The sequence below is a fragment of the Dendropsophus ebraccatus genome, chromosome 8 (assembly GCF_027789765.1).
Source record: "Dendropsophus ebraccatus isolate aDenEbr1 chromosome 8, aDenEbr1.pat, whole genome shotgun sequence".
NCBI classification, from domain to species: Eukaryota; Metazoa; Chordata; class Amphibia; order Anura; family Hylidae; genus Dendropsophus; species Dendropsophus ebraccatus.
In genome coordinates this window covers 94,931,360-94,951,730 of record NC_091461.1, presented here as the reverse complement: position 1 = coordinate 94,951,730, position 20,371 = coordinate 94,931,360, and the positions used below count along the sequence as shown (strand labels likewise).

General features: G+C 46.1%; 1 protein-coding gene and 1 long non-coding RNA gene across 5 annotated transcripts in view; one reads left to right on the top strand and one right to left on the bottom strand.

Moving 5' to 3' along the window:
• Nucleotides 1-20,371, top strand: part of LOC138799641 (zinc finger protein 585A-like) — a 50,281-nt gene that overhangs the window by 6,665 nt on the left and 23,245 nt on the right. For 2 of the 4 annotated variants that reach the window (XM_069981099.1, XM_069981100.1), the window contains exons 8-12: nt 611-802; nt 884-1,007; nt 1,091-1,179; nt 2,093-2,201; nt 6,753-8,725. In XM_069981099.1, the coding sequence (XP_069837200.1) occupies nt 611-802; nt 884-1,007; nt 1,091-1,179; nt 2,093-2,201; nt 6,753-8,680 (2,442 nt within the window). In that variant the 3' untranslated portion in view covers nt 8,681-8,725. Of the gene's footprint in view, nt 1-610; nt 803-883; nt 1,008-1,090; nt 1,180-2,092; nt 2,202-6,752; nt 8,726-20,371 lie in introns of those variants that run through there. The other 2 variants (XM_069981102.1, XM_069981101.1) reach the window with 2 other exon arrangements.
• Nucleotides 210-19,078, bottom strand: LOC138799647 (uncharacterized). The gene is made up of 3 exons (XR_011364291.1): nt 18,990-19,078; nt 18,072-18,148; nt 210-474 (listed from the first exon to the last, which is right to left on the bottom strand). It is a non-coding gene; the product is annotated as an uncharacterized lncRNA (long non-coding RNA).

Here is a 20,371-nt window from a genome sequence, read left to right as displayed (position 1 = left end):
GGAGATCCAATAGCAAGAAAATCGCAGAAATCCAGGGAGCACAGACATGATTGCTGACTGACAAACAGCAACTGAGCAAAGGTGAGGAGGTGGAGACTATATATCCTCAGGAGAACATGCCAGAAGACTCCAGAGCCTGTGGGCTGAGCTTATAAAAACAGGTGGACAGATGCATGTCTGCCACTAGAGGGAGCCCAGTCCTCCAGAAAGCCAGCTCAGAACAAGCTGAAAGATGATCACAGCACAGTACGACTCAGAGCAGGTAGGGGGTAATAGACACCACCGTGTACTGTTACAATGGTGAGGCCCCAGCATCCTCTTGGTCAGTCTGATTGAGGCCCAGGCATCGTTTTGCTCAGTTAGGTGAGGCTCCAGTACAAAACGTTTGACAAGCACTGGTGTTAAGAAAGGACTTGACCATCTGTTTTATATCCATTCTGTTCCTGTGTTTGGCCCAAAACCCCACATCAACAACTGTAAAGAAAAAAGGGTAATAATACAATTTTATGTTATGGGTGACTATCTCTTTCCTAAAACATGAAATTGACTAAATTGTGAGAAATTCATTGGCTGTGTATTGTGATGGTAACTGCTGTCTCTCCTTACACAGGGTTTCAAAATAGTGAAGAAGACACCTCATGATTGTGTGAGTCCCAGTGGCTGCCCCCCTTCTTCAGGAGGATGGAACCAGCAGCATGGCCCAGTCACCGAACCTCCTTCTCACTTATTCGTACAATGGAGAAACAATGAGCAGAAGATCCTGGAACTCACCAGAAACATAACTGAGCTGCTGACTGGAGAGGTGAGTGCAGCTGGGAAAATATATAGTAACACAAGCTATAATATTGTGTCGAGATGATAACTGTATCATTGTGTGTGTCAGGTTCCCATAAGGTGTCACGATGTCACTGTCTATTTTTCCATGGAGGAGTGGAAGTATTTTGAAGGACACCAGGATCTCTACAAGGATGTTGTGGTAAAAAACCTTCCCTCTATTACATCACCTGGTAAGGAAAGTCCTTCATAGACATAAAGGAGTTGAAGGGTCTTCCAAATCATCACTGATGTATTTCCTGTTTATATCCTACAGATGGATCCAGCAACATAAACCCAACACAGATCTATCCCAGTCAGCAGTATTCTCCAGAGGAAAGTCACTTTGTCTCACAGAGTCCTCAGGTAGATATGCTGCCTGGAGATACGTTTGTCTTTATACTTCTGGCTGCTACCTTTTTTTTTGGGGGGGGGGGGGGGATCAGCCAATTGTGATTTATTTATTTATTTTTATTTATTTTTTTTTCTCCCCTCTTCACTTTTAAGAGCTATCATTTTATTTTCCATGTACAGAGCCATAAGAGGGCTTACTTTATGTGGGACCAAATTACTTTCCATACAATATACTGAGAGCCAAAAAGAATATTTGTTGGGTAAACTTGGTATTCTTCAAAGTTTTGTGGGGGTGCTGTTATTTTTATTCGGCTCAATACAATTACAATGATACTTAATTTATATAGTTTTGTTATATTTTACTATTTTAGATTTTATTTGAAAAATAGAGAAAATTTTGTACTTGGGGGTGTATTTTTTAATTATTATTATTTTTTCCCCTTAGGAACCCCACTGTAATACTATAGTATTGTAGTGTACTGTCAGATCTGTAATCTATTAATATAGTCTGCCTGTGGCAGGCTGTATTAGTAGACTTTACCTGTCAGCCATAGAGGCCTGTACTACACCTCCAGCTGCCAATACTACCAATTGCCTCTTTGTAATTTTGTTGAAAGGGTGCTGATCGGATAGCACCTGAAATAACCTTAAGGGTGCGTTCACACGTACAGGATCTGCAGCAGATTTGAAGTTGCAGATTTGCTTTGAATCTAATCTGGGTAGTCAAATTTGCAGATTCAAATCTGCGCCATGAAATCTGCTGCAGATCCTGTATGTGTGAACACACCCTAAATAACCAGCAGTGGCGTAATCTCTGATGTCAGACTATGAATGTCACCCACTGCTTCTGAGCGCACTCCACACACTGTTAATGTTAGCAGGGAAAAAGAATGTTTGATGCCACATTTTCCATATTTTGTTTTAGGATGAAGATATATTTGATTTTAAAGTTGAAATTATAGAAAGTGAAGACATGAATATAGTGTGTGAACAGCAGTCCATGGAGGAGGAACTTCAAGTAGATGTTAGCCCTGGTAAGTAATAATTAAATCCTTGACAAACTAAGAAAAAAAAAGACTCTACAACAGGAAGTTTAATGAATTTCAGAGCTATCATAAGAATCCTTTTGTTTACATCAGAAAGTAGGTGTCTGGTTTTTTTTTACTCTCCCTATTTATATTTTTATAAAATTTGCTTTAGTTGAAATCAGGGCTGTGGAGTCGCTGTCAGAGATAGTTTTAAAAAAATCTTTCAATATGTTATTATTTAATTTTCATATGAATTTTATAAATGTTATTTATTAATATATTTTGTGTTCTATCAATCTAAGGACCTTATTTATAAAAATCAGAAAAACACTTTCTCACATACATTTAGCTACACAGGGTGAAGCATTTCCTTCAAGAGAAGGAGAAGGAGCCATAAGTAGTGCAGCAGTAACCTCTGTCCTCTGTGGTGTTTTCTCTCTAGGAGAAGACTGTGTGGTTTTCTTCAGTGTGCTATGGCTGCAGCAGGCTGTGTGTGTATATGCTATGGCTGCAGCAGGCTGTGTGTGTGTGTGTGTGCTATGGATGCAGCAGGCTGTGTGTGTGTTATGGCTGCAGCAGGCTGTATGTGTGTTTGCTATGGCTGCAGCAGGCTGTGTGTGTGTGCTATGGCTGCAGCAGGCTGTGTGTGTGCTATGGCTGCAGGTGGCTGTGTGTGTGTGCTATGGCTGCTGCAGACTTTGTGTGTGTTATGGCTGTAACAGGCTGTGTGTGTGTGTGTGTGTTTGTGCGCGCGCTATGGCTGCAGCAGGCTGTATGTGTGAGTAGTATGGCTGCAGCGGGATGTATGTGTGTGTGTGCTATGGCTGCAGCAGGCTGTATGTGTGTGTGCTATGGCTGCAGCAGGCTGTGTGTGTCATGGCTGCTATAGGCTGTGTGTGTGTGTGCGCTATGGCTTCTGCAGGCTGTGTGTGTGTGTGCGCTATGGCTGCAGCAGGCTGTGTGTGTGTGCTACGGCTGCAGCAGGCTGTGTGTATGCTATGGCTGCAGCAGGCTGTGTGTGTGTGTGTATGTATGCTATGGCTGCAGCAGGCTGTGTGCGTGTGTGCGCGTGCTATGGCTGCAGCAGCCCATGTGTGTATGCTTTAGCTGCAGCACGCTGTGTGTGTGTGCGCGTGTGTGTATGCTATGGCTGCAGCAGGCTGTGTGTGTTTGCGCTATGGCTGCAGCAGGCTGTGTGTATATGCTATGGCTGCAGCGGGCAGCATGAGAATGACAGATTCCCTTTAAAGGGGTATTCCCCCCAAAATTATTTTTGCATTAATACATTGCCCACCCCTAGCTTTCCATCTTTCCAATATAAAGTTATTAAGGATTCTGCACAGTTTTGCTGTTATCTAGATGCATTCACCCCCACCGTTTGCATAGAATCATCAGCTCTCAGTCCAACCCGACACGCTCCCTGCTCCTGGCCCCGGCCCTCTGAGACGGCATCAAGGGTCCTCTATCTCTTCAATGGGCCGGGTTAGCGCTTCTAACCCGTCTCACTGAAGTGAGGGAGGACACTGAGACGCTCACAGCTGCAGCTGATCTCTGTCTGCGTTTCTGACAGCAGCCCCCCTCACTGTGTAACCCCATTCACCCAACCCCCCTGATCTCACCCCACTGTGTGCCGCCCCCCCCCCCCCCCCCTGCTCGCCCTGGAGCTCACCAGTAATATGTATCCCCCCCAGCTTACCCGGTGGCCGCCCGCTGTGCTCCTTTCAGTGCAGCCTCCCCCAGGTCTGCCGGTGGCCGCCCATGCCCGCGGTCTGTGTTGTCCGCCCGCGCCGCTGCCCATAGTCTGTCTCCCCCCCCCCCCCGGCAGCTCACCCGACGGCACACACACAAAGCTGCCCCCCCAGCTGTCCCGGTGGCCGCCCACAGCACACGGCTCTCCTGTGCGTGCAGCCCCCCCAGGTCTGTTGGTGGCCGCCCCTGCCCACGGTCTGTGTGGTCACCCGCAGCTCACCCGGCGTCTGCCCGCGCCGGAGCATGCCCATAGTCTGTCCCCGTCCCCGTCAGCTCACCCGATGGCCGCACACACAAAGACACTCTGTGCGCCCCCCATAGCTGTCCCGGTGGCCACCCGCAGCACACGGCACTCCTGTGCGTGCGGCCGTACCAGTCCCACCCCCCCCCCCCTGCAAACTCGCCTGCGGCCACCTGCATCCCCCTCACCCCTGGACGTCCACAGTGCTCCTCTGCTGCTACATCGCCATCTCCACTCTGCTACATCGCCATCTCAGCTCTGCTACATCGCCATCTCAGCTCTGCTACATCGCCATCTCAGCTCTGCTACATCGCCATCTCAGCTCTGCTACATCGCCATCTCAGCTCTGCTACATCGCCATCTCAGCTCTGCTACATCGCCATCTCAGCTCTGCTACATCGCCATCTCAGCTCTGCTACATCGCCATCTCAGCTCTGCTACATCGCCATCTCAGCTCTGCTACATCGCCATCTCAGCTCTGCTACATCGCCATCTCAGCTCTGCTACATCGCCATCTCAGCTCTGCTACATCGCCATCTCAGCTCTGCTACATCGCCATCTCAGCTCTGCTACATCGCCATCTCACCTCTGCTACATCGCCATCTCACCTCTGCTACATCGCCATCTCACCTCTGCTACATCGCCATCTCACCTCTGCTACATCGCCATCTCACCTCTGCTACATCGCCATCTCACCTCTGCTACATCGCCATCTCACCTCTGCTACATCGCCATCTCACCTCTGCTACATCGCCATCTCACCTCTGCTACATCGCCATCTCACCTCTGCTACATCGCCATCTCACCTCTGCTACATCGCCATCTCACCTCTGCTACATCGCCATCTCACCTCTGCTACATAGCCATCTCCGCTCTGCTACATCACCATCGCCATCTCCACTCAGCTACATCATCATCATCAGGCAGAAGCATTGCATGATGGGAAATGTAGTTTCCTATCTTGCATATAGACCATCTTTTAGAAAAAAGTGTAACTCGGGAACGACAGCAGCCAGAAAGTCGGGAGACAGCTCAAAATACTCAGGGGGACTTGGTGAGTAAGACCAGCTAGGTTTGGAGGCATTTCATTTTTTTTTAGCTCTTGGGGGGAATACCCCTTTAAAGTGACACTGTCACCACAGTTTTCATTTTTTCATAATTTTTAAGGTTTAATTTACTAATATTGCTGTGTCCATAGCTAATTTCAGACAAATTATCAAGTTGATTGTTCAAGAGAAAAATGAACTTTTATCACCTTGTTATTGCGCCACCTGGGCGGGGCTAGTCCACGAAGCGCCACATCGCTCCGCCCACTCCACCGCAATTGACCCCGCCTCCTTTGCTACGTCATTTCTTCAGGCCGCTCTGCTGCAGCGGCCTCCGTTTTTTTTGGCCCTCCCAGCCTGTGCAGGGACGTCGGGACGTGCGTGTTCACATCACCCAGAGCGTCATGCGCGTGCGTCCCCTTCATTTACCGCACAGGCTCACTGGGTAAGTGATCTTCTCCTGCACCAACCAGCCTGGCTGTGCTTGCGTTCGCATAGCCCGCGGCTGTCAGGTGCAGGCATGGTGGGGCTGTGTGCAGTCCATCTGTGCCCTGTTGTCCCCCGGACCTCTCGCTGCTGGCTGTGCCGGCATCTGCACAGCCAGCAGCGATCTGATGCGGTAGAGGCGCAGTGCGGCCGTCCTGCTTGCACTGTGCCGGTGGTGGCCAGTGTGTGACAGAGAAGAAAGCTGCGGGCGGCCAACAATTTTACTAGCTGTTCGGACTGCGCCTGTGCACTACTGCATCAGATCGATGCTGGCTGTGCAGACGCCGGCACAGCCAGCAGTGAGAGGTCCGGGGGACAACAGGGCACAGATGGACTGCACACAGCCCCACCATGCCTGCACCTGACAGCCGCGGGCTATGCGAACGCAAGCACAGCCAGGCTGGTTGGTGCAGGAGAAGATCACGCTCTGGGTGATGTGAACGCGCACTTCCCAACGTCCCTGCACAGGCTGGGAGGGCCAAAAAAGACGGAGGCCGCTGCAGCAGAGCGGCCTGAAGAAATGACGTAGCAAAGGGGGCGTAGTCAACGGCGGTGGAGTGGGCGGAGCGCTGTGGCGCTTCGTGGATTAGCCCCGCCCTGGTGGCGCAATAACAAGGTGATAAAAGTTAATTTTTCTCTTGAACAAGCAACTTGATCATTTGTCTGAAGTAAGCTATGAACACAGCAATATCAGTAAATTAAACCTTAAAAATTATGAAAAAATGAAAACTGTGGTGACAGTGTCACTTTAAGTACCAATTGAACTTCATACAGTAAAAACAACCCAACTTATTTGTAAAGGTTGAGAACCTTTAAGGTGTGCTCATAAAGGGCATTAGACTATGTTTATCATGTTGACCATTTGGATAGATGTGTGGTCTGTGCCTGTTTTTTTCTACATTAGTGGTATATCACACACACACACACACACATATATATATATATATATATATATATATATATATATATATATATATATACTCTATTTTATAGGTAATAAATTAAATGTTAACGTATCCCTTTTATTCCTAACAGTTGACCACAACACGTTGCTAGAGGGACATCTGCTTTGTAAAATTGAAGATAAAATCAAACAGCAATTTCCAGAAAAAGACATTACTGTCCCGAGGCTACATTCAGGACTTCTCAATGCATATGACTTCTCAGAGCAGTGTTACCTAGAGTTACCAATAAACTTTTCTAACGTTGCACAAAATATCAGACATGGAAGTGTTAATCATCTTTCATGTTCTGAATGTGGAAAATGTTTCACCCAGAAATCCAATCTCATGAGACACAAAAGAACGCATACAGGAGAGAAGCCGTTTTCATGTGATAAGTGCAGCAGATCCTTTACTCAGAAGTCACATCTACTAGAACATCAGGTGTTTCATACGGGTGAGAAGCCGTTTTTGTGTTCCACATGTGGAAAATGTTTTACGCACAGGGCTATTCTTTATAGACATCGGAGAATTCACACTGGTGAAAGGCCCTTTACATGTGTCGAATGTGGTAAATGTTTTTCTTATAAATCGTACCTAGTAGAACATCAGAGATTTCACATGAGGGAAAAACCCTATTCGTGTTCTGAATGTGGGAAATCTTTTGTAAAGAAATCTGTTCTTGTTAAACATTTAGGACTTCACTCAGAACGTAATCAGTTTACATGTTCAGAATGTGGAAAATGTTTTGCTAAGAAATCAATGTTTCTCAAACATCAAAGAATTCACACAGGAGAGAAACCATATTTGTGCTTAGAATGTGGGAAATGTTTTGCCAAAAAGTCAGTTCTTGTTGACCATCAGAAAACTCACACAGGAGAAAGGCCCTATCCTTGTCTAGAATGTGGGAAATGCTTTTCAAAGAAATCTGGTCTTGTAAAACATCATCGAACTCACACAGGGGAGAAGCCTTTTTTATGTCTAGAATGTGGGAAATGTTTTTCACAGAAATCGGGCCTTGATAAACATCGGAAAATTCACACAGTGGAGAAATCTGTTTCATGTTTGGAATGTGAGAAAGGTAGTACATGCATCCATCCTGAGAGACACCTTGCAATTGATAAAGAGAAGAGGCCCTTCTCTTGTTCAGAATGTGGGAAACTGTTTATCCAGAAAGCATATCTCATTAAACATCAAAAAATTCATACTGGTGAAAAGCCATTTTTGTGTTCAGAATGTGGGAAATGTTTTATGCTAAAAGATCATCTTGAGAGACATCAGAGAATTCATACAGGGGAGAAGCCTTTCTCATGTTCAGAATGTGGTAAGTGTTTTACCCAGAAAAAATCTCTTGTTGAACATCACAAAACTCACACTGGTGAGAAACCATTTTCATGTTCTGAATGCGGAAAATGTTTTACACGGAAATGTCAGCTTGAAATACACCAGAGAAGTCATACAGGGGAGAAGCCTTTTTTATGTTCAGAATGTGGAAAATTTTTCATCCAGAAATCTGATCTGGTCAGACATCAAAAAATTCACCCAGGAGGAAAGCAATCAGAAACTGGAAATCGTGAAGTTCATCAGAGAAATGACCGAGATGAGCGTCCATTTTTATGTTCAGAATGTGGAAAATGTTTTAGCCAGAAATCATATCTTGTTAAGCATAAAAAATTTCATACAGGTGAAAAACCTTATTCTTGTTTAGAATGTGGGAAATGTTTTACCATGAAATCAGGACTTGTTGAACATCAGAAAATTCACACAGGGGTGAAGCCGTTTTCATGTCCAGAATGTGGAAAATGTTTTACACGTAAATCTCAACTTGAGATGCATCAAAGAACTCATACAGGAGAGAGACCTTTTTCTTGCTCAGAATGTGGGAAATGTTTTATCCAGCGATCCGATCTTATTAGACATCATAGAATTCACACATCTTCAAGCGTCTCTAAAGTTCCAAATGTCTCTGCTTTGGATGGATTTACCTTTGATCCACTACAACCTCAAATTATAGTTACATAAAAATTACAGCTAGGGGGAGATGACTAAGATTTTAAGAAATATTCCTATCTACATGGTATACCATAAATATCTGATAGGTGTGGGGCCCATCTCTGTCAGGAAGCTAAAAACAGCCTTTTTTTATGCAGTTTCTATAGAGAATGAATGGAAACAGTAAAGGGGGTTGGACCCCTGCCCATTACCTTTGGTCTCCTATCCTAAGGGATAGCTTCCTAAGAGGAAATTCCCCTTTAACTTCAATAAGAGTTGTAAAAACTTTATAAAACAGTCGCCTTGACTGTTTTCGGCTTCCTGATCACTGACCTGTCAAAACGTTTGGGTTTGGCCATGGCTGTATTCATGATTTCCAGGACTCCATGGGGCGGCATGCAATTTCTGCAGCCACTGGGAATCAAGTGCTTAGCGTTCAGGTTCACATAACGTTACTGAACCTGAACAGTATGACAGGTCCACTCAACACTACTGACCAGGGGGTCCTCGATCTAGAGACAGGTATGGATTCCCAAGGTGGAAACCATATCTGTCAGACAGCTGTGTCATATCCTGGGTGTAAATGTTCAAATAGGAATTCCCCTTTTAGTCGAATGAGTCCCCTTTATCAAAACTGTATGGCAGAAAAACTGCTGTTGCCCGTGTGAACCAATCACAGCTTAGGTTCAATTTTTGCATTACTCTGGAAAAATGAAGTGTTATTATTTATTATTATTATTATTATTATTGCACCCTTAATTCCAGAGCGCTATGCAAGCGATAGAGCTAACAAACAGGAACCTGTTGTAGACAAAAGGCCAGATTATCTGCTACAGTTCTGGTAATGGAGACCCATTGTTTCTTAATGAGTCAAATTGACTCTCGCACGTATTTGGGCTTTCAGTGAGCCATCAGTATACTGGGTCACTCAAGTACTATCAGAAGTATGAAAAACATGCACCCCACCTTCCTTATTTATATAAATGAATATAATTAGTTTACCATGAACAATATACTACAATATAATCCACTCGGTCTCTAGAGTGTATATTAATATCAAGTATGTGCACGTTGCTGATAATACATGTACAGAAATAGTAATTATGGACATTAACATAAATAGGGACAGAGTTGTGAAGAAAGTAATGCTAGCTATTAAAGGGGTTTGTTTGGAAATTAATATTGATGGGCCTTTTCCCTGGCCTACTGCTTAAAGGGAATGTGTCACCAGAAAATGATCTATTTTACTGAAGAAGAAAAAAAAATATATATATATTTTTTTCCATGTTAACCATTGAGCCTAAAACTAAAGGCCCTAGTACACGGAACATTTATCGTTTAAAAATTCGCTAAAACGATCACCATGAACTACTATCTGTCCGTATAATAACACCCAACAATGAAATGACGAATGAAAAATCGTTCGTTTTGGTCTTTCAACATGTTGAAAAATTATCGTTAGTCGATCGTTCGCATATTTGTTTGTGTAATAAGTCGTTCGCCGATAAAACATGTTGTGTGGGTAGTACTAAGGAACGATTAGCGACCATATAACGACGTAAAAGCAATAGTTCATAACAGTAATGAGCAAAAGTAATAACCTCAGAATCTTTGAACGATAATCGCTATGTGTAATGCAGCCTTAGGCCTTATGCACACATTCCGTAATTTACGGATCCGAGTTAGTGCACATTGATGTCTATTGGGCTATTCACACTGTCAGTAGCAGAAATGGATGAAAATCAATCCTGAAAAAAAAGACATGTCCTAGTGCGAACCCTGATTTTTTTTTACGGATCCTCTCATTGAAATCAATTGTTTACGGATTGTTTACGAATTGTAACATGTTGGCATCCGTATTTCCGTAAAAAAAAATACGGATGAAGTGCATTGAAAAGCATTGGAGTAATAAAAATGGATTTACGGAAATACGGATGCAATACGGATGTCCAATCCGTAAATTTTAGCGGGTTATTTCAGGACCAGAAAAAATTACTGAACGTGTGCATAAGGCCTTAAGCTGAGACTTCCCATTCTGTCTGTGATGATAAGGAGGAAAGTGATCTGAATAACAGTGAAAGGTAACACCAGTGTATAGAGAAGACAATAGGAGCTCAGCCCTTCCCTCCTTTGTAGAATGACCTCAGCGTTTACAGAGCTTGCTTACAAACCAATACAAACAATAGGGTCTGGAGATGTTAAAGAGAATTTGGAGCCTAAATTTTCTTTTCCTGATTAGAGTTGGCTATATTTCTATTTTCTTACTGTAGTGTCTTCTTTTATTTCATTTTATGTACTTTGTTACATATTTGTTACATATTGCCTGAGCTGTTTTTAACTGCATTTAGTGACATGCTTTACAGCAAGCCTCATGGACATAGAAAACACTAGACAGGACCTGTCCCTTTGAGCTGAATGTGAAACATCACTGAGCGTGCTCAGGGACCTTTGGGAAGGTCATTCCACAGGGAGCTGCTATTGTCTCCTCTAATGGTGTCACATGTTGCTGTAATGCTGTACAGATCACTTTACAGCAGCCTCCTCTTATCACCACAGACAGAACAGGAATTCTCAGTTTAGTTTTAGCCCCAGTGGTGAGAATGAAAACTGCAAGATATCAGGATTATTTTATAATATAGAAGAATTGAAAATTAGAAACAAAAATCAAAAATTCTTTAAAAATATAGAAATATTTAAAGCAGACTCCTCATCACAGGCAGGTGAACACAGTGAAATGTGACACCAGTATGTAGATAGGATGGGATTGAGCCATTCCTAATAAGTGATAACAGCTCTGCTTCCTGCATATTGACCACTGCAAAGGTCACAGCACATGCTTAAAAAATTGGCATAGAAGTCAGTGAGTCCTTCTCAGTGTATTGTGTGTAGTCTGCAGTAAAACATCTCTCTAAATGATGGTAGCACAAGAGCGCAAAAGCTCAGGCAGTATAACTGCACCCATAATAATTCTCAAAAAATGTATAAATAAAATTTAAACTATAGAAGGAAGAAAATGTTTCACTGAATCAGTAAAATAATCTATATGACACAGATCGCTCTCCCTCAGCAGACATGTGGGCAGCGATCCGGGGGCTGGGGTGGACATTCAACGGCACTCCGGGCGAGAGACTGGCAGGAAACAGTGATGGCCGACACACCCGGGGGGGGGGGGGGGTAGGCGAGGGGGCATCTGCGGGCAGGATCACCAGACATGTGGGCAGGGGGGGCGAGGGGGTGGATGTTCAACGGCACTCTGCTGAGCGGGCGGACAGGCGGCAGACACACGGGGGGGTTGCGGTCGGGCAACAGCGATCCGGGCGATCTGGGGGTGAAGAAAGCAGCAGCAGGTGGCAGGGCATATGCGGACGGCATGAGACGTCAGCGATCCGGTTGGTGGGCTTCCACATGACTTCACAGTGTCCAAGAGAGAGGTGGGATTCCTCTGCTGCTATGGTTCCTACTGTCCAGTGAAGATGGAGGGAGGTGGGCGGGACCGGGGCAGACCTATATGGAAATCCGTACTAAGCTGCTCCTTAGGCAGAGTACGGATTTCCAGGAGACCTGGACAGAATTGCACAAGTAACTCAGAGCCAAACACAGCTCTGAGGGAACATTCAGATGGATATATTTCAAAAACGGTTCAATATTTTTTATTACAATAAATTGCTAAAATTCTTATGACCTAGGCAATCTAAAAAAAAAAATTGAAAAAATATTTTATAGTTGCGCTTTAAGGCTAAATTCACACACACCGGATCCACAGCTGATTTCACGCTGCAAATTCACAGCGAAATCCACTGCGGATTTACATGCTGTGAGTATGTAAGTAACAGCCCCCCACCATCCAGAGCATACGTTCCCTTCTCCACGCTCCGGCTTGCTTCGAGGGTTCACGGCTGGATGTCCCACTCAGCCAATCAGTGCACTGCCCTGTAGTAGGTAATCCAGTTTTTTGTGCCAAAATGTCTAGTGCAAGAGCAATGCTAATCTGGGCGATTCAGCAAATGTTACAGGCAGCCTGCCCATTAAAAAGGGGAACTCTGGTTAAAGCGTAACTGTCATTTCAGGGCCATTTTTTTTTTAAAACATTAAATATCAACAGTTCAAGCGATTTTAAGAAACTCTGTAATAGGTTTTATAAACCAAAAGAGTTTCCTTCTGTACTGAAAAAGCAATCTCCCAGCCTCCCCCCTCACATCAGAAGAAGCAGGATTTCTGTCTCCATTATGTGGCTATGGAGAGGGGAGGGGCTGTTAGGAGTGACTGAGCACGGAGGATTTCTGCACAGCACAACACCCTGCAATCTTCTCTCAGTAAGTTCATAGATAAGCACTGACCTTTCTGACACCTGAATTTAGTGTTTTAGGTGCCCAGACAGTCTACAAACAGCTGACCTTCATGTCACCTCTTCCTGCTCCCTCATCTCCCCCAGCCCCTCCCCCCTTCATAGGCTTACAATGGAGCGAGCAGAGCCCGTCTTCACTGGCTTCTCTGTAATGAAGACGTGTTTGCCTGATAATGCACAGATAAGAAGTCAGGGGGGAGGCTGGGAGATTGCGTCTATTACAGAGTTTCTTAAAACCGCTTATACTACTGATTTCTGCAATAAAAAAAACATGACAGTTACGCTTTAAGAAAAATTTCGAGAAAGCAAAACAGTAAGTTTGAGATCAGCACTCAGTCTAATGAACCATTTGTGTCTCCTGGCTTGATTGCCTTAGTTTTGGGCACAGAGAGACTCCCCCTGGACTCTGGGATAAATCACAAAACAGAAGGAAGAAAGGTCCTCTCCAGCTCACATGTTTTTCAATGCTTTATTGAGTATACATGTAACACTGACTTGTTTCAGACCCCACTGGGTCCTTAGTAGAGATGAGCAAACCTGGAGTATGCTCGAGTCGATCCGAACCCGAACGTTCGGCATTTCATTAGTGGGGGCTTCTGAACTTGGATAAAGCCCTAAGGCTATGTGGAAAACATGGATATAGTTATTGGCTGTATCCATGTTTTCCAGACAAACTTAGAGCTTTATCCAAGTTCAGCAGCCACTGCTAATCTAATGCCGAACGTTCAGGTTCGGATCGACTCGAACCCGGTTTGCTCATCTCTAGTCATTAGTCATGGTTGCATTAAAAAACACATGGGCTAGAGAGGACCTTTCTTCTTTCTGTTTTAAGAAAAATTTAACCCTGTCCAATCCCCTTCAGTCTATGCTGGTTTGTAATAGGCTTCTATTACATGAATTGGGCCGTTTGTCTGCAGCACATCCTAAAGTTGCAGAAAATTCTCACTTTCTGGTCCACTCTGTCTCCACTCTCCCTACCTTCTGAGACAGAGGTCATATGATCTCTGTTTCTTCTGCTGCCAGGAAAGCTCTAACACCTCACCTGTAACCCTGCCCATGACTGACATCACAAGGTGATCAACTGGCCAAGGGCAAGGAAACAGCAGTCACTCCTGAGTAGTATAGGGAAAAGGAGACACTGTTTTTTCTTTTTTTCTCTTTCTCTCTCTCTCTCTTTCTCTCTCTCTCTCTTTCTCTCTCTCTCTCTCTCTCTCTCTCTCTCTCTAATCTATCTATATAGACAGAAAGAGAAATAGATAAGATTTTTTTTACTGTGCAAAGCAGAAGCAGATTGAGTTAGGGGACAGGTGGGCAGATACCTGGCAGTTGGTTCTGGGGTCCAATGCATGCTGGGAGATGTAGTTTCCCAGGTGGGTGCCATGATGTAAAACTGGAATAATTTGTAAAAAAAATAAATAAATCAATCTGGGGCTAGGAGCAGCGTAGACAAGTGAGAAAGGCGATAAACAAGGGGGATCAGTGAGTGCACCTATATGTGAATTGTGAATTTTGTATGGGATTGCTGGGGTTCCCCTTTAAATAGGGAGCCATATCATGGTGGCAACTTTGTTTTAAAGCCTGCTTTGTAAATTCCATCCACAACACCTATCTAAGCCTCTTTAGTATGGGCATAGTGCATGTGTTTACATCTTAAACATAAAAGAGTTTCTAGTGTAATCTTGTCCTTGTACCAGAATATCCATAAGATTATACTTTTCTTCACACAGGAAATGTGCTCAGTGTTAATGTAATGTGCCAAATCTTATCCTTGGTTTATATAATCCAAATGTTATCTAGGAAACTTCCTTGACATGCATGAGATGATCATAAGAGGCGTCTATGGCCTCTTTGCTGTATGTAGAGTTGTATGTAAATTTGTAGGAGAATAATAAAGAATAACTTTTTTTTTTTTTTATGTCTGAAATCATCTTTTCCACATATCCAAATGCAGCACAACACATTACTATTCACTAATAAAACAATGGTTAGTAGCGAACATAAATCCACCTTCATTATAAACCACTCCTATGTGTCCTATCCCATAAAATAAGAAGCAAGAGCCGTCATTAGGCGCTGCCTTTAAAACCAGAAGTTCAGTTGCAAAATCTCAGTAGTGACTGTTCTACATCTGTATGTGAAAAGTAACATAGTTTAAGACTAAGGGCTATGCAGCGATTCCTGGTATCACAATTTAAAGGGAACCTGTCACCCCTCCTGTGCCGCGGGGTGACAGGCTCCCGACCCCGTTAGAGCCCCCTATACTCGCCTAATCCCGCCGGGTCCCGCTTCTGGAGGTGGTCGGGTGACGGAGATCTCAGCCGCTGCAGCCCGGCGCGCGCGCTCCTCAGATGAGTCCAACGCTCATAGAGCATGACAGAGCGTCGGACGGACTCTCCTGTCTATGAGCGTTGGACTCATCAGGAGCGCGCGCGCCGGGCTGCAGCGGCTGAGATCTCCGTCACCCGACCACCTCCAGAAGCGGGACCGGGCGGGATTAGGTGAGTATAGGGGGCTCTAACAGGGGGTCAGGAGCCTGTCACCCCGGTCTTTTGTGTTTATGGGGTCACAATAACCCAATAACTTGCGTTTTGTTGGATCTGCACTCCACTTCTCAAGCCTGTAAGCGCTGTTCCGCTCCCTCATGGGTGCCGGGGAAAAGCTGGATCCAATCCTTGGAAACTTGGAGAAGTTTTCCAGAACTGGATCCAGCTTTTCCCGGCATCCTGGGAGGAGTGGCAGGGGGGAAGAGAGAGAGGGCAGCCGCACTACAAGTGCCATCAGCCCCGTCCTAAGCGCCGTGGACGGGGCTGATGGCACTTCTGATAGGGGTAGTTTAGGGGGTCTTTAGGTGGTGGGGGTGTTCACTTGGGGGCTGCTGGCACGGGGGCAGCTGCACCACAAGTGCCAGCAGCCACATCCTATGTGCCGTGGATGGGGCTGCTGGCACTTGTGATAGTTATTCTTACTATGTAATTTCTCCATACACTGCGCCCCTGCTGGACACTTCATAGGAATTACACCCAGCCCTGCTCTGGTTTGGTTCGTGACGTCACTGGTTTTTTAGAAAATCTGAAGTCTGCCTGATCTACTAAATGGAGGGAAATAGCATTTTATGTGCATTTCCCATAATTAGTGTATATTAGAAATTTGTCTAAATTTCCATAAGTAATAACATATCAAAAAATACTTTTGGCCCGGAGTTGTCCTTTAACCAAGACTGGTCACCTTATATCCCCAGTCCCCCACACAAGACTTTTCATCCTCTATTCCCCTGCCCTCACCCTAGACCGGTCACCTTATATGCCCTTGACCCAAGACTAGTAACCCTGTATCCTCCTACCCCCATCCCAGACTGGTCTCCCTCTCTCTCCCGTCTCCACCTTAGAAGGGTCACCCTGCATCCTCCTGCCCCCAACGAAAACTGGTCAACCTGTATTCTCCTGCCTTCACCCTAGACTGGTCAACCTGTAACCCCCTAGCCTCACCCCAGACTGCTCACCCTGTATGCTCCTTCCCCACCCCAGACTAGTCAACCTATATCGCCCTACAACTACCCCAGACTGGTCATTCTGTATCCCCCTGCCACCACCCTAGACTTGTCACCTGAATCACCTTGCCTTCACCTATCGCTGGTCCCCCTGTTTTCTCCTACCCTCATCCCAGACTGGTCTCTCTCTATCCCCCTGCTTCCACCTTAGATGGGTCACCCTGTATCTCTTAGCCTCCACCCTAGACAGGTCAACCTGTATCCTCCTGCCTCCAAGCATAACTGGTCACCCTGTATCCTCCTGCCCCCAACCAAAACTGGTCAACCATTTTTCTCCTTCCTTCAGCCTAGACTGGTCACCCTGTAACCTTCTGCCCCCAACATAGATTGGTCACCTTGTATCTCCATGTCCCCACTCCAGACTGGTCACCCTGTATGCTCCTGCCTCCACTCCAGACTAGTCAACCTATATCCACCCCACAACCACCCCAGACTGGTCATTCTGTATCCCTCTGCCACCACCCTAGACTTGTCACCATAAATCCCCTTGCCTCCACCCAAGGCTGGTCAACCTGTATCCTGCTGCCCCCAACCCAAACAGGTCACTCTGTATATCCTCCTGCCTTCACCCTAGACTGGTCACCCTGAAACCCCCTGCCCCCTCCTTAGATTGGTCACCTTGTATCTCCATGTCCCCACCCCAGACTGGTCACCCTGTATGCTCCTGCCTCCACCCCAGACTGGTCACCCTGTATGCTCCTGCCTCATCCCTAGTCTTGTCACCCTATATCCCCTTGCCTCCGCCCAAGACTGGTCAGTCTGTATACTCCTGCTCCCATGCAGGATGGGTCACTCTGTATCCCCCTGCCCCCACCCAAGACTGGTCAACCTATAAGAGTCTAGCACAAGCCAAAAAGACAGAAATGGCTGCACATCGCACCCATGGCTGACACGAAAGCTTATTCAGCTACATTTAAAAGCAACATCAGAAGTTAGTATATAATTTGGCCAAACCACATTGCCTCATGTACCACGCGCAGGTCTTCCGATACACATGAGTCCCTAACCAAAAAACATCACTGTGCCGGTCAGCGACCACAATCCCCGCAAAGCGTGCGCAAGCAGAGAAGGGGGGCCACGGAATGGCCCTGCAACCCCATTGTCACAGGACCAGACCCAAAAGGGCCCCCCCGAACCCCGCAGGCGCCACCGGCGGAAAAAGTGGACGCCAAGCAACACAAGTGTGAACAAGCTCTTACCTCTCTCCATTCCTCTGCAGGTAGAATGTGAGAATACTAGGAGATCCTCCCCTTATGTACACAGGTGCTTCCTGCTAATTTGGATCACATGGATCTTACACAGCACGAGTGCTAGCCACAATGAAAAAAGGGACAGAATACATAAAATATGCACAAGCCAAAAAGACAGAAATGGCTGCACATCGCACCCATGGCTGACACGAAAGCTTATTCAGCTACATTTAAAACCAACATCAGAAGTTAGTATATAATTTGGCCAAACCACATTGCCTCATGTACTATAAGAGTCTAGCCTGATAGTTATCAGTAATTAATAATTATATTAATTACCTGTCCTGTGATTCTTCCATTCCTGCTTCTGATGGGAATGTTCGTCTTGTTGCATGTTTTTTCTTCTCTTCGTCCACCTAAAGTAGAATAAAAATCATAGATGTGATAATATGTTCCTAGAATGGAGATTTTAATATGTAGGTAATACTCTAAGGACCCTGCTGTCTTTTCTCCCTTCCCTTAACCAAGACTAGTCACCCTATATCCCCCTGCCACCACCCCAGACTGGTCATCCTCTATTCCCCTGCCCTCACCCTAGACCAGTCCCCCTATATCCCCTTGACCCTACCCAAGACTGGTAACCCTGTATCCTCCTGCCCACCACCCCGCAGTGGTCACCCTACATCGCCTTGCCCCCTCTTGACTGGTAACCCTGTATCCCCCTGTCCTCATCTTAGACAGGTCACCCTTTATCCTCCTGCCCAAACCCAAACTGGTCACCCTGTATTCTCCTACCCGTATCCTAGATGGGTCACCCTGTATCCTCCTGCCCAAACCCAAACAGATCACACTGTATTCTCCTGCCCCCACCCAGGACAGTTCACGCTGCATCCTATTGCCCCCATCCAATACTGGTCACCATATATCCTGTTGCCCCATCCACAGACTGGTCACCTTCTATCCTCCTACCCAATGCCAGACTGCTCACCTTGTATCTCAGTGCCCCCACCCTAGACTGGTCACCCTGTGTCTCATGGCCCACACCACAGACTGGTCACCCTGTAATCCTGTGCCGCCACCCCAGACTGGTCACCCTGTAGCTCAGCTCAAGTGTTAACATATTAAATGTCCATGGAAGATATTGGTCAATAAAAATCATATATCTACATGGCCTAGGAACATATTATCACACCTATACAGGTCTAGACCAAGAGTCTAGCCTGATAGTTATCGGTAATTAATAATTATATTAATTACCTCTCCTGCGATTCTTACATTCCTGCTTCAGATGGGAATGGTTCTGATGGTTTGTCTCCTTGCATGTTCTTTCTTCTCATCGTTCGCCTACAGTAGACAAAAAAAATCACAGGTGTGATAATATGTTCCTAGAATGGAGATCTTTATATGTAGGTAATACTCTAAGGACACTACTCATATGACCCTGCTCTCTTGTGTCCCTTCACTTACTTAAGACTGGTCACCCTATATCCCCCTGCCCCCGCCCTAGACGGGTTACCCTGCATCCTCTTGCCCCCAACCCATACTAATCACCCTATATCCTCCAGTCCCCTCCCTACATTGGTCACTCTGTATCCCCCTTCCCCTACCCTAGATTGGTCACCCTGTATCCCCATGCCCCCACCCCAGACTTGTCGCCCTGTATCCTTAACCCCCATCCCAGAGTGGTTACCCTATATCACTGCCCCCACCCCAGGCTGTTCACCCTATGTCCCCCTGCCCCAACCTTAGACGTTTCACCCTGTATCCTACTGCCCCCAACCCAAACTGGTCACCCTTTATCTTCCTACTCCCACCCTAGATTAGTTGACCTGTATCCCCCTGCTCCCACCCTAGATTGGTCACACTGTATCTCCATGTCCCCACCCAAGACTGGTAATCCTGCATGCTTTCACTCCCACCCTAGTTTAGTCACTCTATATCCCCCTTCAACCACCCCAGACTGATCACCCTGTATACCACTGCCCCCACCCTATACGGGTCAACATATATCCCCCTGCCTCACCCCAAACTGGTAATCTCATGTCGCTAATCCCAAACCCAGACTAGTCACCCTGTATCCCACTGGCTCCATCCTAAACTGGTCACATTTTATCCTATTGGCCAACAAGACTGGTAACTCTGTACCCCACTGCTGAAACCACAGACGGGTCACGCGGTATCCACTTGCCCCCACCCTAGAAACGTCACCCTGTATCCTACTGCCCCCAACTCAAACTGGTCACCCTTTGTCCTCCTACTCCCACCCTAGACTAGTCGACCTGTATCCTCCGACTCCCACCCTAGACTAGTCAACCTGCATCCCCCTGCTCCCACCCTAGATTGGTCTCACTGTATCTCCATGTCCCTACCCAAGAGTGGCAATCCCGCATGCTCCCACCCCAGTTTAGTCACTCTATATCCCCCTGCAACCACCCCAGACTGGTCACTGTGTATACTACTGCCCCCACCCTAGACAGGGCAACATGTATCCCCCTGCCTTACCCCCAAACTGGTAATCTTGTGTCGCTAATCCCAAACCCAGACTGGTCACCCTGTATCCCACTGGCCCCATCCTAAACTGTTCACCTTTTATCCATTTGCCCCCACCAGACTGGTAACCCTGTACCCCACTGCTCAAA